The sequence below is a fragment of the Danaus plexippus genome, chromosome 10 (genome assembly GCF_018135715.1).
Source record: "Danaus plexippus chromosome 10, MEX_DaPlex, whole genome shotgun sequence".
NCBI lineage: Eukaryota > Metazoa > Arthropoda > Insecta > Lepidoptera > Nymphalidae > Danaus > Danaus plexippus.
Window position 1 is genome coordinate 2771615 of NC_083543.1, and position 14309 is coordinate 2785923.

The 14309-nt window shown below is 31.1% G+C and overlaps 1 protein-coding gene across 3 annotated transcripts; it reads right to left on the reverse strand.

Annotated features, from left to right (window-relative positions):
* Positions 1-223: 223 nt before the first annotated feature.
* On the reverse strand, positions 224-14056 carry LOC116766675 (coronin-2B-like). Of its 3 annotated transcripts, XM_032656702.2 has the most exons (13): positions 13667-14051; positions 11587-11754; positions 10030-10227; positions 8054-8170; positions 7408-7557; positions 6748-6912; positions 5901-6107; positions 5481-5585; positions 4962-5099; positions 4267-4369; positions 3523-3683; positions 2809-2967; positions 224-2501 (listed from the first exon to the last, which is right to left on the reverse strand). In XM_032656702.2, exons 2-13 carry the CDS (start codon positions 11599-11601, stop codon positions 2370-2372), a joined length of 1650 nt encoding a protein of 549 aa, XP_032512593.1. In that variant the 5' UTR covers positions 11602-11754; positions 13667-14051; the 3' UTR covers positions 224-2369. The 3 variants fall into 3 exon arrangements, with proteins under 3 accessions (XP_032512593.1, XP_032512591.1, XP_032512590.1); XM_032656700.2 differs by lacking the exon at positions 11587-11754 and having other exon boundaries at positions 2809-2964; positions 13667-14056; XM_032656699.2 differs by lacking the exon at positions 11587-11754 and having other exon boundaries at positions 13667-14053.
* Positions 14057-14309: the final 253 nt, after the last annotated feature.

A 14309-nucleotide genomic window follows, 5' to 3' on the forward strand; every position in this document is an offset into this window, starting at 1 on the left:
GTTATTTTACGCGACAAAAAGTTATTGTCATTGAAAGAGATTTTTTTTGTGGTGTTTCTCTAAGTTTATCATTTAAATTTATTTTAGACTAATTAATAATTATTGTTTAAGCATTTTTTACACTTCACAGATAACAAATTTTAATGTTTATTGTCACAAGTTTAGTGTGTTAAAATTGTGGATTAAAATTGTCTTTTTATTTAAATAGGTTTGTAAAAAAAAATTTATCGAATGTTCAAACATTTATTGAAAATTTGTGCTACACAAGCATGATATAAAAATACACAATAAATATTAACATCGACTTAGCCACAAACTAAAATACTAACTCAGCTTATACGCAATAATACTTTTTTTTAACCATTTTCGCTTACCTAATGTATTATATAATGTGGAATGCCTTCGATCAACATCAATATTAAAAAACCACACAGTGGATTTTACTTATTATGGAATGTTATAATTTTTAGCTTTATTTTTCCAAATTAATCACAATCAAAAAAAAATAATCTAGGACAAATCTATCAAACAAGTTTCCAAACCATTCCAGATGGTACATCACAATTATTATTATATTTTTATGAAAATAGCATGTATTTTAATTTAAAATCTTAAATTTCTAGAAGCTTCTTTGCGGTGAAGATTCTTTTAAACTTAGCTTAATATTTGATTATAATCAGAAATTCCAGAAACCGCTACAAAATACTCAAGCCATCCAAGCTTATTCAATCTAGCACCTATCTAATACATTTAAAAAAACTAAATCGAAATTCTCAATTAAATTTATGTACAAAAATGTCAGGTATTTATTTTTGTACAACAATTTTTTTTATGATATTGGCAGTACATTTTCATCGATAATAAAAAGTGTCATTGATATCAAATCATTATATGTCATGATAATTAAAAACAGAATTACAAAAACTGGTAATAAATACTATGATATTAAATAATATGATTTTGAGACAAATTAGTCAAGCCGAGTGAAAAATTTCCTTAAATTATTAAAAATCAATAAAACATTTCAAAAAAAATCATCTCAGATTGGAACAAACGAGCTCTAAATGGCAAATACTAACATAACACATTTCTGTCATACAAAATCAAGGAACAAACAATCATAACTAACAGGTAACGCTGGACAACCATACCAAAAAAAAATAAATTCTCTTCATCCTTGGAGATAAACTATACCGAGTGCTGTTAAAATCAGTGCTTAGACTATTTGTTGTTTCATACAAACATTGATTGCACATTGATTGATATAAATCTACTCTCACAACATCGGACATGAAATTATCAGTTCTTTTGAATTTATAGGCCATAAAGAATACATAAATTAGGCCTGCAACAGAACTAGATAAAAAAAAAATTAATACAAAATAAAATTAAATTTGGAATGATAAAATTGTTCCCATACGATTACAATAATAATATTGTTTTTGAAACATTAATATTAATAACATTAAGCATGTCGTGTCTTAAAATATAGTACATTATTTATTATACGGTGTAAACTAATATTGACATAGAAATGACAACCGCGTTGAACTCTCGAGCTGTTACCGAGATATCACAGACACAAAGCATACATACACATTCTGTTTGCATTACAACACAAAATAATTATAAAATATAGCAGAGCATAATTTCATTAACAAAGTAAATCATTATTATTTCAGTAAAACATGCTATTAATTTAAAAAAAAATACACATTTGTGTAAATCATTAGTATTTTGCTTCGGAAATCTGCATTCATGTCTTTGGTAGTGGTGGTATGAGTGTTTATTCTAGACGTGAGGCGAAAGCTTAATATTAGGCTTTAAGATATTTTGCAAACCTCTTTGACACAGTAAAGCCCGAGCAGGGCAGCCAGAACCTTGCAACTTCTACAATATTATTATTATTTTTGAAAAAACATGTACATTGATATCCAAGATTGGATAAGATAGCAATGTTTTATGAAAACTGTTTTTCGTAAGCTCCGATCATATAGAGAGCGTACATATTTAAACATCGATTAGCGTGTATATTGCATTTAACGAAATCTAAGGCCAGAGACACACTGTTGTGTCATGTCGCGACGGTTCGTTGCTAGCCAATTAAGGTTGATTTAACTACACAGAATGTATAATTATCGAAATTTTCCTCTCAATACAACTATATAATCTATTCCCGCCTTAAGATAGATAATATGGAATATTTATATATATGACATTTTTTCAACGTCGGACAAAACATGAAATTTGTTATTATACACATAGTTAAATAAGTATAATGTATAACCAGAGATTATGTTAAGGAAATTAAAGCATTAATATTGTATGTCTCGACACAACACGACAGCACACATCATCATCCCCCCGCCTTAGGCTGTGTTGAGTCGTGACTGTAGCGAGGCGATGTGTTGTTCCAGCTCTCTCACTCTCTGTTGGCTGTTCTGTAGTTGACGTTTCACTATTCTCAGTTCTTCTCCCTGACGGTTGAATGCGAGTCGCAGCTAGGAACATAATTAACAGATTAAATAAATTTCATTTTTATGACATATAGTGGTAGAAACAGTACCAAAAAGAAGGTGAAAGTTTAATTAAAAAATATATATAATGGAACCTCCTTAGTCACTACTGTATAATTAATTTACCAAAACGAGTTGAAGTCACGTCACATAAACTAGTTGTGTTTTAGGTAAATAGAGCATACCTAGAATTTGATGGTAAAATTTGAATTTTGAAAAATGTTGTGGATGGAATTTCCTTAGTAATTAATAATGTATAATCATGTATTTATTAGAGAGTAGTGTGGTTCACCTCGTGCTCCGTGTTGAAGACGTCTCCCTGGTTGATCTGTTTGTAGAGCGGCACTACTTCCACGTCACCGGCCTGTTTGCCGAACATCCTCTGGAGCTGGTGGAACTTAGTGTTCTGGTTGGTGTTCTGCTTCTGACACTTCTCCGTCACTTGAACCTGCTGATAGCGAAAATTATATAATTAACCGTATACTATGTCAGCGGTTCCCAAACTTATTTTGTCTACTGCCCACTTGACAATAAATTATTTTTCACTTACAAGAAAATCAGTATAACTTATCCTAGCCAAATGAAATTACAAATCACACCCCGGCTTCTACGTAATGCCTCAATTTATGTGTCTCTTACCGACCTCCCTTATCGTTATCACCCACTTTGGGGAAGGCTGACATAAATCAATATTCCTGTTGCAGGTTCAAATCCACTTTCTTCATTTGAAATAACAAACGAAGCGTTTGCAAATTCTCATTCAATAATCTACCTTAATACTATAATGTAAAGATTTATTAATGAAAAACTATTAACGATCTGCATTAAAGCTACCTTCAGTTACTGACGGGAAAATGAATATAAAATTTAATGAAAAATTCGTCAATACGTTCGGGACTCGCTCTCACGATCCCCGTTTTACTACGTTCTGGTAATCAAGTTTTTTTGTTAATCAAGCTATAGTGTATATAGCTATATATATACATATATTAACATCAATGTGTACCTGCGTATCGTCCTGGTTGCCCTGCCACGTCGCTAGAGGGCGGTAGTCGGGGGTTGTCTCACGCGACAGAAAGGCGAACTTCTTTCTGTTGTTGGCGTCCTGCGGCTGCAGCGCGGGCGCGTCCTTGTTGTTCCGGGGCTTGTGCGTGGATATCGTCACCCCTGTATCGTAGCGACACGTTAGATTCATAGAGCCTCCTATTTTATTTATGTTTTTTGTAATGCAATCCACAGTTATCGTTAGCAAAGTTATTAAATGAGAACAACTTTTCTTTGTAGACTGTGCGCTTTGAATTAAATTATACATGTCGTGTTGTGACAACGATGAGGCGGGGTGTTTCTTTAACCAAATACACATGTGGCATATATTTAAATACAAATGTATTGAAGTGAGTCAACCTGTTACTGAGGTTCATTCAAATTACTAACATATTACACACATCTACAAAACTATTTTATGTGTGTGTGTGTGTGTGTGTGTGTGTGTGTGTGTGTGTGTGTGTGTGCGTGCATGTGTGTGCGTGCATGTGTGCGCGTGTGTGTGTGTGTGTGTGTGTGTGTGTGTATGTGCGTGCATGTGTGCGCGTGTGTGTGTGTGCGTGTGTGTATGCGCGTGTGTGTATGCGCGTGCGTGTGTGCGTGTGCGCGCGTGCGTGTGTGCGTGTGTGCGCGTGCGTGCGTGTGTGTGCGCGCGCGCGTTTGTGTGTGTGTGTGTGTAATATTATTAATTAATTTACTATCGAACCTGTTTTCATACTAATGAGTAGTGGCGGTGCATTTACTCCGCTGAGCCAGTCGCGTGCTGAGAGGGCCGGCTGAGGAGCGGCCGTGTCAGGGTACAAATCCTCCTGAAACATTAACAACTAGTTTATACACGCGTGTTCGCTTGGATTTCGGTATTGAGTTAGGAGTGAAATAGGATGGATATCATAACCAGCGATCAGCGCCATCTATTGTCAGTGACACAAGACTTCGTACGAGATACGACTTTAACGGCATTTTCTGTAAGCAATACAGGGTTTTTTAGCGAATCATAGTTGCTATGTCCTTGTGAAGTCTCAGCTATGTACAGTTTCATCAAAATCCGTTTAGTATTTACGTAAAAAGGCTACAAAAATCTGTACACACGTGTGTGAGCAAAGAGTAAAACACTGAATAATTAATTTAATTAATTAAACAATATCTTAGTATATTATGTCTGCTACCTTAAAATAACTATAGCATAATTTTTATACAGCAAAAATTATAATAAGTTTTAAGTGAATTTTCGATAGTGTTACACAATAGAGTATAAAATAAAGACAAAAGAATAAAATTATGATAATTAAATGGTGACAGATGCAATTGTCGTTTAAAAATATTACGAAATTTATTTAAGGCTATATATATGGAAACTTAGTGTATTTTAATCAATTTTAAGTTAATAAGTGTTCACCATACCTGGAAGCAGTCGGACTTGCGCGGTACAATCATAGATATGGGCTCGCAGAGGCCACGGGATGTGTGCAGCTTGTAGAAACGGAACACTTCGCACATAGAAGTGTTCACGCCACGCTTAGGCATGAAGCCCAGACCACGCTGGAAATATTATGTGTTGGTAGTCATAGAACAGAGAGCGGCCATCTTGGCAGTGACGTCAATAACCGGTGTAATAAATGATTGAATATATTTTTATCGCTATGAAAAACAAATAAAATGTAAACTAAGACAGCCTTAGGATCGTATCTAATAAGTCCGTACAGAAACTACGTATTCTGTTGTATAACATGTATTATTTCAAAATTCACATTAAAATCGGTGTAGTCGTTTTTGCGAACAAAAGTAACAAACTTTCTCAATAACCACAATTTATAATATTAATGGCATATAGGTTTCTCCCACGAAATATACAATTGTGTCATCAATGAAGTGATCTCTTTTGAAGTATTTTTCATATTAAAAATAATAAAGTCTTTATACCTGAGGGTTGCCTGACAGGAACTGGTTGAGGAAATGCACGTAGGGCGCCTCGTCCACTACTTCGTAGTAACGGATGTTGCCGTCGCCTTTGCCAGCCAGATAGACCTAAAATGTGTATATACATATATATAATAATAAAAAATATATGTATTAAATAATAAGATAATACGTTGCTTTATTCGCCTACCGCGCGTTCACTCGTCTCGCTATCGTTACAACAGCTTGACCAATGAATTAACCCGCATAATAATAACTCAATCAAATCGTTCCATTGGGTGAATATTAACAGCTACTACTTCATTGGCAATACAACTTTTTTTTTATTTATTTAATTTAATATATTTGATTAATAACGTTTTTTAATAATCTGGTGTTAATAATCTGTTAATAATCTGCTGTTAACAACAGTAGGGGTCTAACCATGTTGGTATCGTGATCGTAGTAGGGGAAGACGACTCCTGAGGAGCTGTCGATGGTCTCGGAGGCGAGGGGCTCGCTCACGTCGTGTTGGTCCCAAACGGCGTACTGACGGTCGCTGTGTCGCGAGAAACCAGTTGTCAATACTTTGCACTGAGCGCCAAGGAACGTGCACTTGGAAGCCTTTGTGCCGAGGTGACAGGGCCCCTCCTATAAGAACACGCACATCACATTACACGACATACGCCATGACTTAATCAATCTATTAATTAAGATGAGGTCGAGACTTCCGCGAGTGTTTTCGGATTACTACGCGTTTTTCGTTATTTTAATTTTTGAACTACTCACACCCGACGTTACCAATTACTGCAAAGTATGTGGTTTTATAAATAATGGAATAACGTGTAGTAATCCGAAAATATTCGTTTCATTTATAAATTTTAATTTTAAATAAGTAATAGAACTAGCGGTTGGCGACTATGAGATATACTAACGAAATCGTTCGATTGTCAATGTCTCGATTACAACAGCTACTAGTTACTAATACTAATTTACTAAAAAAAAAAACAAATTAAACCAATGTCTCTACCTCCTCCTACTAATGTCAGTTCATAAAACACGATCAGTATTTGTAATTAGTAACATCGTTATTATGAAAACATATTAATTACTAATTCCATAATCGATTATCAACATCACTGACACAGAATAAATCGATTATTCCGATCATTCATAATCGAACACCGCTATATAGAACTGTAGGCGGGATGTTACAATGTTTGTCGAGTCTGTTCTAATTGCTCGCATAATATATTGTCTAATAACAAATATTTCTACACCATCCACTCACAGACAGCACGATCCCTCGCCTAGGCTCTATAACCCGTAGTTTCTTGTCCTTGCAGGTGGTCGCTAACAGTGATCCGTCACGATTGAAGGACATGCAATAGATGACGTCACTGTGGCAGTCGATTACCTTGACAGCCTCGCCCTTGCCCACATCCCATACAAAGATCTGGAAGTATCACAGATAATATATTAAAAATAAACTATATTATATTTGTATAAAGAAAATGAGGGTAGATGTTTGTAGGAAGCCGTGGTTTATGGATATTAGAATAATGATTAAGGAATCTATAATTAACTTATATTTTTATTTAAAAGACAAAACATATTGTTTGTAAGTATTGCCTTAAGTATGAACACTTTGTAATAAATATTTGATCTAACAAGGAATTATACTGAATATGTTTTCTCTCAGTCCATATTATAACAAGTGACCAATTCTGGGTTAGACTGCACTGATATACATTTAAGAATATTTGAGGATAGCAACATCAAAAATACTAATTAAAAAAAAAAAGTTTGTCTTTTGATTAGTATATAAAATATATGTTAATAAAAACCATCTTTGTTTATAATAATAATATATAAATCATTTTATTTGGAGTCTGTTTATAGGTGAAAGATATTTGTACAATATTATATATATGTGTATGTTTTAACCCACCAGATAATCGAATCCAGCACTAAACAGTATGTTCTCAGCCGTGGGATGCCACTCTATGTAGGCCACACGCCTCTTGTGCCCGTGGAGCTCAACCAGCCAGTCGGTGAGGTGCATAGATAGGCCACCATCAGGGATGTGCCATATCTTCACCTAATTATATATCGATAAATTAATATAAATTATCGATAAAATTACTTCACCATAAAGATTTATGTGTTATATATTTGTATTAACAATATTTAGTTAAATCTTGTCTATCTGTTGGTTTATTTGTAACCTTACAACTGTATATAATGAATATCAAAGTTTTCAAAGTTAAGTTATAATTATATTTACAAGTCTTATATGATCGTACCATATATATATGATAAAATCACGATCATATTGACAAAGGACTGTATAATACTTTAAAACAAGTGTCGATCCATTAATTTAATATTTGTTTTACTGATAATACTGATTTATATAGGTATGTACCGGTCATTGACTGCCATTATTGATAAAAATACTGACAGCTTTGATGGATGCAATATCATATAAAAACTATTTCTTATTAAAATAACCGTAAAGTAAAAATCGTAGCCTTATATTATAATCGTAAAATGATTTAAAAAATATATATGTATATATATATAAGGAATTTAACCGTGCAGTCGTCAGAGCAGGAGGCTATGACATTGTCGTTGAACGGGTTCCACTTGATATCCAACACTGGACCCTTGTGGCCGGTGACGCGGCTGGCGTTGAAATCCAGACGCCCCGTCTGTAATTAATTTCCATATAGGTAACAAAACACACTGGCCGGAAAGAAATCGCTGAATAGATTAAAAAATATTTATTGCAGAAGGAGGTTTTAATTAAAATGCAAAAAATATTCTTCTTTTAAACTGGTTACTACAAAGGCACTAATGATGCTGAATTCAGAACAATAAATCAACTTCTTCTTCAGTTACACAACCTCTTATTTCGGTTTCGCAGCAATTACGTAAAACAAAAAAGAAATAGGCAATTTGGGATTTCTATTTTTAAACTTTCAATGCGGTTTTCATACTTTTAACTAACAGTGAAAAAAAAAATTTTTATTATTGAAAACGACTATAAAATATTTTGAGATTATTATATTACTTTACACGATTTTTATTCGTAAAGTAAACACGTTGTCAGCTGAAAGATCGATGGTTATTGATTTGCATAAAACGATAGGGTGTAATGTGTTTATCGAAAGCTTTTCAAAAAGATTCGATTCATACATAGATACATTTTGGAAATAGAACATGTTGAACCATAGAGGTTTTATGTTTTTAATTAAATGATAACCTTTTATCAAAGCAAAAGTATTTAAATTGGCAAAATATTTAAAATTTAAATATATTGACACTTAAAAAAATAATGTTTTGGACCTTATGGTAGAAAAAAACGTAATAAAAGATAGTGTATTTGGCTGAAATTAGATTTATTTTGCAAAAATCCATAATCAACAAGATTTTAAACGATGGCTAGCCATAGTTTAACTTTTCTCTCTAGTATACATGTTTCACAAAGGTAAATTGTACCTGACAAAGTTTTTTTTTTAAATCTTTATCTTCATTCAGAAAACAATTTTACATATTGACATTTTTATCAAAGAGGTTATATAGCCAAAAATTTAAAAATGGAACTCTCAATGTATAAGGCGTATAGCATTTAAAATTGTATGAAATAATTCCACATCAATTATCCTCGCGCCGCTCGGGAGTAAACCGTATAGTTGATTACCATTTAGTTTCATTTCTCACGCGAGCTCTTGGCTATTTTTTAACGAGAACATTAATTTCCAGAGTGAATATTAACATTGCACTTAAAATTAAAATTTTAGTTCACACATAATATGTAACGTCCTATAACTGGATGATATATTGCTTATGTCTGTATAGGACTTTGAGTCGTAAAAACGATGTAGGAGAGGCTTAAATTAAAATTTAATGATACGTAAGAAGAGAAAGAATTAGGACATGACGTCACATGAGGTATATGTCAAATATGACGTCATTTATATTCTAATTAATTGGTAATTAAATCATTAATTATAATATAAATAACATGTCACGTTACATAGATGCAACACGTCAACACTAGCGTCTAACGACTAATGCTTTTGTTATCAGTGACATGTGACGTCATTGAAGTCATCTATCCCTATCTATATCTATAGTAATAAATAAAGTTTAAATGTATGTTTTCAATTTTAAAATAACAGATTCCGATTAAGTACTTATAAAATATATGCGATGCCGTTAAAAGTGCAATTTTTTATATTTTCGTGTGTCTGTCTGTCTGTTCCAGATAATATCTAGAACAGCATGAGCGACTTTCATGAATAACACAGGCTACTTTTTAACCGATTTCAAAAATTTGGATGCTATTAATTAGAAATTGTCATTACATCTTGAGTAATAGGTTGTTTTGGAAAAGTTTAATTTATTATCAATGTGTCAAAAATTCTTCTAAATAATCATTAAAATAACAATATTTTTCAACTGAAAAATATTAATTGAATTATCGTATAACGAAATGTTTAGATTAATGGTTTAATTATGTCCTACAAAAAATATGAACATACTATATCTTGTGTAATATACTCACGTGATCCAAAGGCAGTACTAGGAAGGCTCCCCCGCCCGCAACTTCGGTGACGATAGCCACAAACTTGGGGTTCACGGCACAGAAGTTGGAATCGTGGGCGTTTCTCGTTATTTTTATATTATCATAGCATCTCTCACGTTTGAACGGCACACCGTACACGTGACGAAACTTCGAGCTACGAACTCCACGGAACCATACCTTCAAATAAAAAACATGTTGATACTTAATCAATTGAAATTATAAATTCCTAATCGACTATTCTATTTAAGGATATAAAAAAAACTCACCTGCTGTTATATATTATCACGCGTGAATAACTAGTAGTTCAAAATTAGATACGAATTATATGAGTAAATTTAATTCACAAAAATTATTTAATACATACGCATCGATAATCTAGTACAATTAAATTCAAACACTGCATAATTTCAATTATGTACTTTTAATACTATAATGTGGATTAAATGATTGAAAACCTGTTAACGATTCGTATGTAGTGAATATTGAAACTTGAGGTAAGGATGTTGCAGACCTTTATCATTATATATATATATATATATTAATTTCTTTCAATGATACAATTGTGTCTATCTGTTACAACGGTTTTAATTTTGTTTCAGAACACGCTCGTTATAAATTTGTTACGGTCACACTGAAAGGTTGATTAACAACGCTTGTTAAATTAAACTGGTTTCGTCTATCGGATTAAATTGATTTTTTTTACTAATCTCATTACGGACATTTCTTTGCTAAATGAAAAATCGTCATCCTAAACAGATTTATATGATACGTTTATTTTAATATAACTCTCTTTGGGTATGCATAATAACATAGTGTAAGATACTATTGCCACAAAACAGCTTACTAAGTAATTTAATAAAGAATTCTTTTGATTAATTTAAATCGCAAACAACAGGAAACAGTGATTAATAAGTCTTGTAACATATATTTATAAAACAGTGAGCATCAATATATAAGAATATTTTTTAATTCCTATTTCATTTACTATTATGTATACTAAAATAACTGCAAGTAATTATTATAATCACTTATTGTATGACACGATATGTTTAGGAATTCAGATCGTGCCCTATATTTGTTGAAGCCGTTATTAGCTAGCCTTAATGAGTTCAATTACTTCAAGTATTTATAAATCTCTCTCACTTTCTACAAATATACGTATAATATATAAGTATGAGAGTTCATACAACGTACTTAGAAATCTAGGTACGTAAAAACTGTTTTATAACTGACGAACAATAAGTAATAACTAACACTATTGTTGAAAGAGCTTTTCTTAACATTTAAGAACATCACTCTCATGTTCGAATACTTCTAAATTCGATGTAATTATACTATATGTTTATTTATTTTTTTATTTTTAACAATTAACTGGTACTATTTATCGAGTGTTTCAAAATATTATTTTATTCCGATGTAGTAAATATATAATGTTTCTTAAAAAATGTTTCTATTAATAAATTAAAACACAACTCAATAAGCAAAACACTAAAAAATAAAATTAGAGCGCAAATAAATTAAAAAAAAATCTAATACCTGTGAATTAGTCATGGTACTCCTCTATGGTGCAAATTTCAAAAGCATGCACTACAATATATTCACACTCCCAAAAACAAAAATAAAATAGTACTACAGCATATTGTGCGTCTTACAGAATAATGTAAAACAAGGTACAGAAAACACGAATCCACATCACTGGCTGAACTGAAATGATGAAAGAAAAAAAAACACAAATGTCAGAGCGACTAAATGAACAGTGCGAAATTAAAAAATATAACTGTCACTACATCACGAGTCAAGTTCAAATTGAGAACGTCATTACAGAACTAGACGCGTGCCTGGAGAGGCATGCGAAAAGGAAAAAAAAAAGTGAAAAGTCGCTGAGAGAAATTACTATTACCATTGTGCTGTACATTAAATAAAACAATCAAAAGCCACATTAAATGTTTGATGCGTTTTATTACGTAATGTTCTCAATTCAAATGTATGCAAATAGGAAAGCAAATCTCATTTGAATGTATGGAAATTTTATATTAGAAACAATTTTTGTATATCAAATTGTTAAATGACTTCTCATCCAACAAACCTCTTGGTTGAATGTTTGCCACATTATACATCTAGCAAATATTTTATAATATACTTAAAATAATTAGGAAGTATGTAATATATATAAATTAAAAAAACGAACTAATATCATGTGTTTCTGTATAATATTTTATTTGTAACAATTATTAAAAGTAGAATATTTAATGTTCTTTCTATAACAAAAAAAAAATAATAATTAAAATACTTATTTTATTACTACACAAATCAAAATTGTAGAATTAGAAATATAGTAAACATATATTTTTTTGGTTAAAATATAAAATATATAACATGCACAAAGCTTCTACACTATAACATATGTAAGTATTAAATTATTGGCAATAGTACATTTAGACGAGAATTTATTTAATTAGGTAAGTATTGCCAGTCCTATAAAAATATTTTTTTTTTTGTTAAAAATGTTATTCACAGCAGGGATGGTGAACAATGAGTATGTAATGAATTTATGCATTGCATAATATTAGATCTGTCCAATTGTAAAAATTGTGAATAAAACTATGTTTTTTGGTTTTATTTGGTAACTACGAAGAACTGATTGTTTAAATTTGTTCAAAAAGAAGAATTAAAAATTTTGAATCAGGTATAAATAAATACCATTATATGTTCCTCAGTTTAACTTTTTGTATTTTTTTTGCATTTTAGTCAACATTATGACTATTTTTCAGTAAAGTTACACTGAAAAACATAGTTTTATTAAAATTCCTACACATAAAATTTTTGGCTAAATATAATAATAATTTTAGACTAACTATAGCAAAATAGTTTGTTAACGTCTATAAAAAATGAATATTAAAGACTATTGCGATTATAATTAAAGCAATGAAATCATATAAATAACTAAACTTACTACACCCGTTGTGCTAGTTCTAAATAAATTTAACAGTCTTATTACTGTGCTTGTGTAATAGCTGAATAGAATTCACAAATTATAAAATTAATGCAAGAATTTGTGTTTTAATTCAAAGAGAATGGACAATTACATAACTTTAGGTTTCTACTTATTACGATGTTGCTGTAACTGATTTTATTTAGTGGCATCCAACAAATCAGATTTTAAATAATTGAATAAAAAAGAACTAATTGTTTTAGGACAGATATAATCAAAATCAATATAAGCATTGATATAAAATTTATATTAAAAATGCTTGACCTCATTTGAATTTGTATACACATATAACAAGCACTGACTTATTTCTTTCAAGCGACCCAATTTATTTACAATATGTAATTTGTCACATGCTTTGCAACTACGTAAGTATATGCTGTTTTGAGTTTTATAAACAATAAAAGCAAATATTAAGGGGTAACAGATTAATAAAAAGCAGTCATGCAGATATTTAGTGATTTATCACCATTTATTTATGAAAAAAATCAATTATAATTTTTTCTTGATAATAACAAAATTAAAAGTTTTCGGTCAAGATATTTTTGTGTAAAAAAATATTAATTCGGACAAGTAAAGACGGTGATATAGTGACTTGGGTATTTAATATATTTATATCAAACTTACCTTAGCGGCAGGTTTATTACAGGCCCTCACATCTACTAATGCTGTACCTTTTCCTGGGCTTTTTTCAGGTATGTTTACCTCTACACAGTTAAAAATCAGATCATCTTTTACAGGAGGCATATCCTTTCGAGGATTTTATTGTTGTTATTATTTTAAACTGGTTATAATTAGAGAAAGGTTTGATATGAGGATTAGTACTTAACAGTCGCCTTTCAAGTGAAAATGACGGAGTACAACAATATTAAAGTAAAAATTACTTATTACATTAGACATCACAGACCAATAACGAAGATTCGCAGATCGCTTCACATCACGAACAAAAAATCGAATAATCTCACCGGATACAGGTTAAAAAATATAACTGACAGATATGTGAAAATAAACTTAGAAAATAATAACATATATTTATCAATTCAAACAATTTATTACAAATTTACGAATCCAAAATAATTTTACTTAGCCTCATTGTTTTTAACTTTGTCAAAGAGAAAATATTTATAAACCGATCTTGACAGGATCCTGTCAGAAGTCTATTGTCTATTTATTCCCTATATTGTACTTGACAGATAGGTACTTTTACTTTCAAACAAACTGTATTTGTTAATTTGACAAATTAATACTACATTGGTCTTTGTTTATCGTA

What these genes read in the sequence shown, in the direction of transcription:
- LOC116766675 (XM_032656699.2), bottom strand. Translation starts at nt 13,786, where the DNA reads ATGCCTCCTGTAAAAGATGATCTGATTTTTAACTGTGTAGAGGTAAAC. An exon ending in GTGCTGGATTCGATTATCTG is followed by an intron (nt 6,913 to 7,407) that starts GTGGGTTAAAAC and finishes TGATACTTCCAG; the next exon opens with ATCTTTGTATGGGATGTGGG. An exon ending in ACGATCACGATACCAACATG is followed by an intron (nt 5,586 to 5,900) that starts GTTAGACCCCTA and finishes TACACATTTTAG; the next exon opens with GTCTATCTGGCTGGCAAAGG.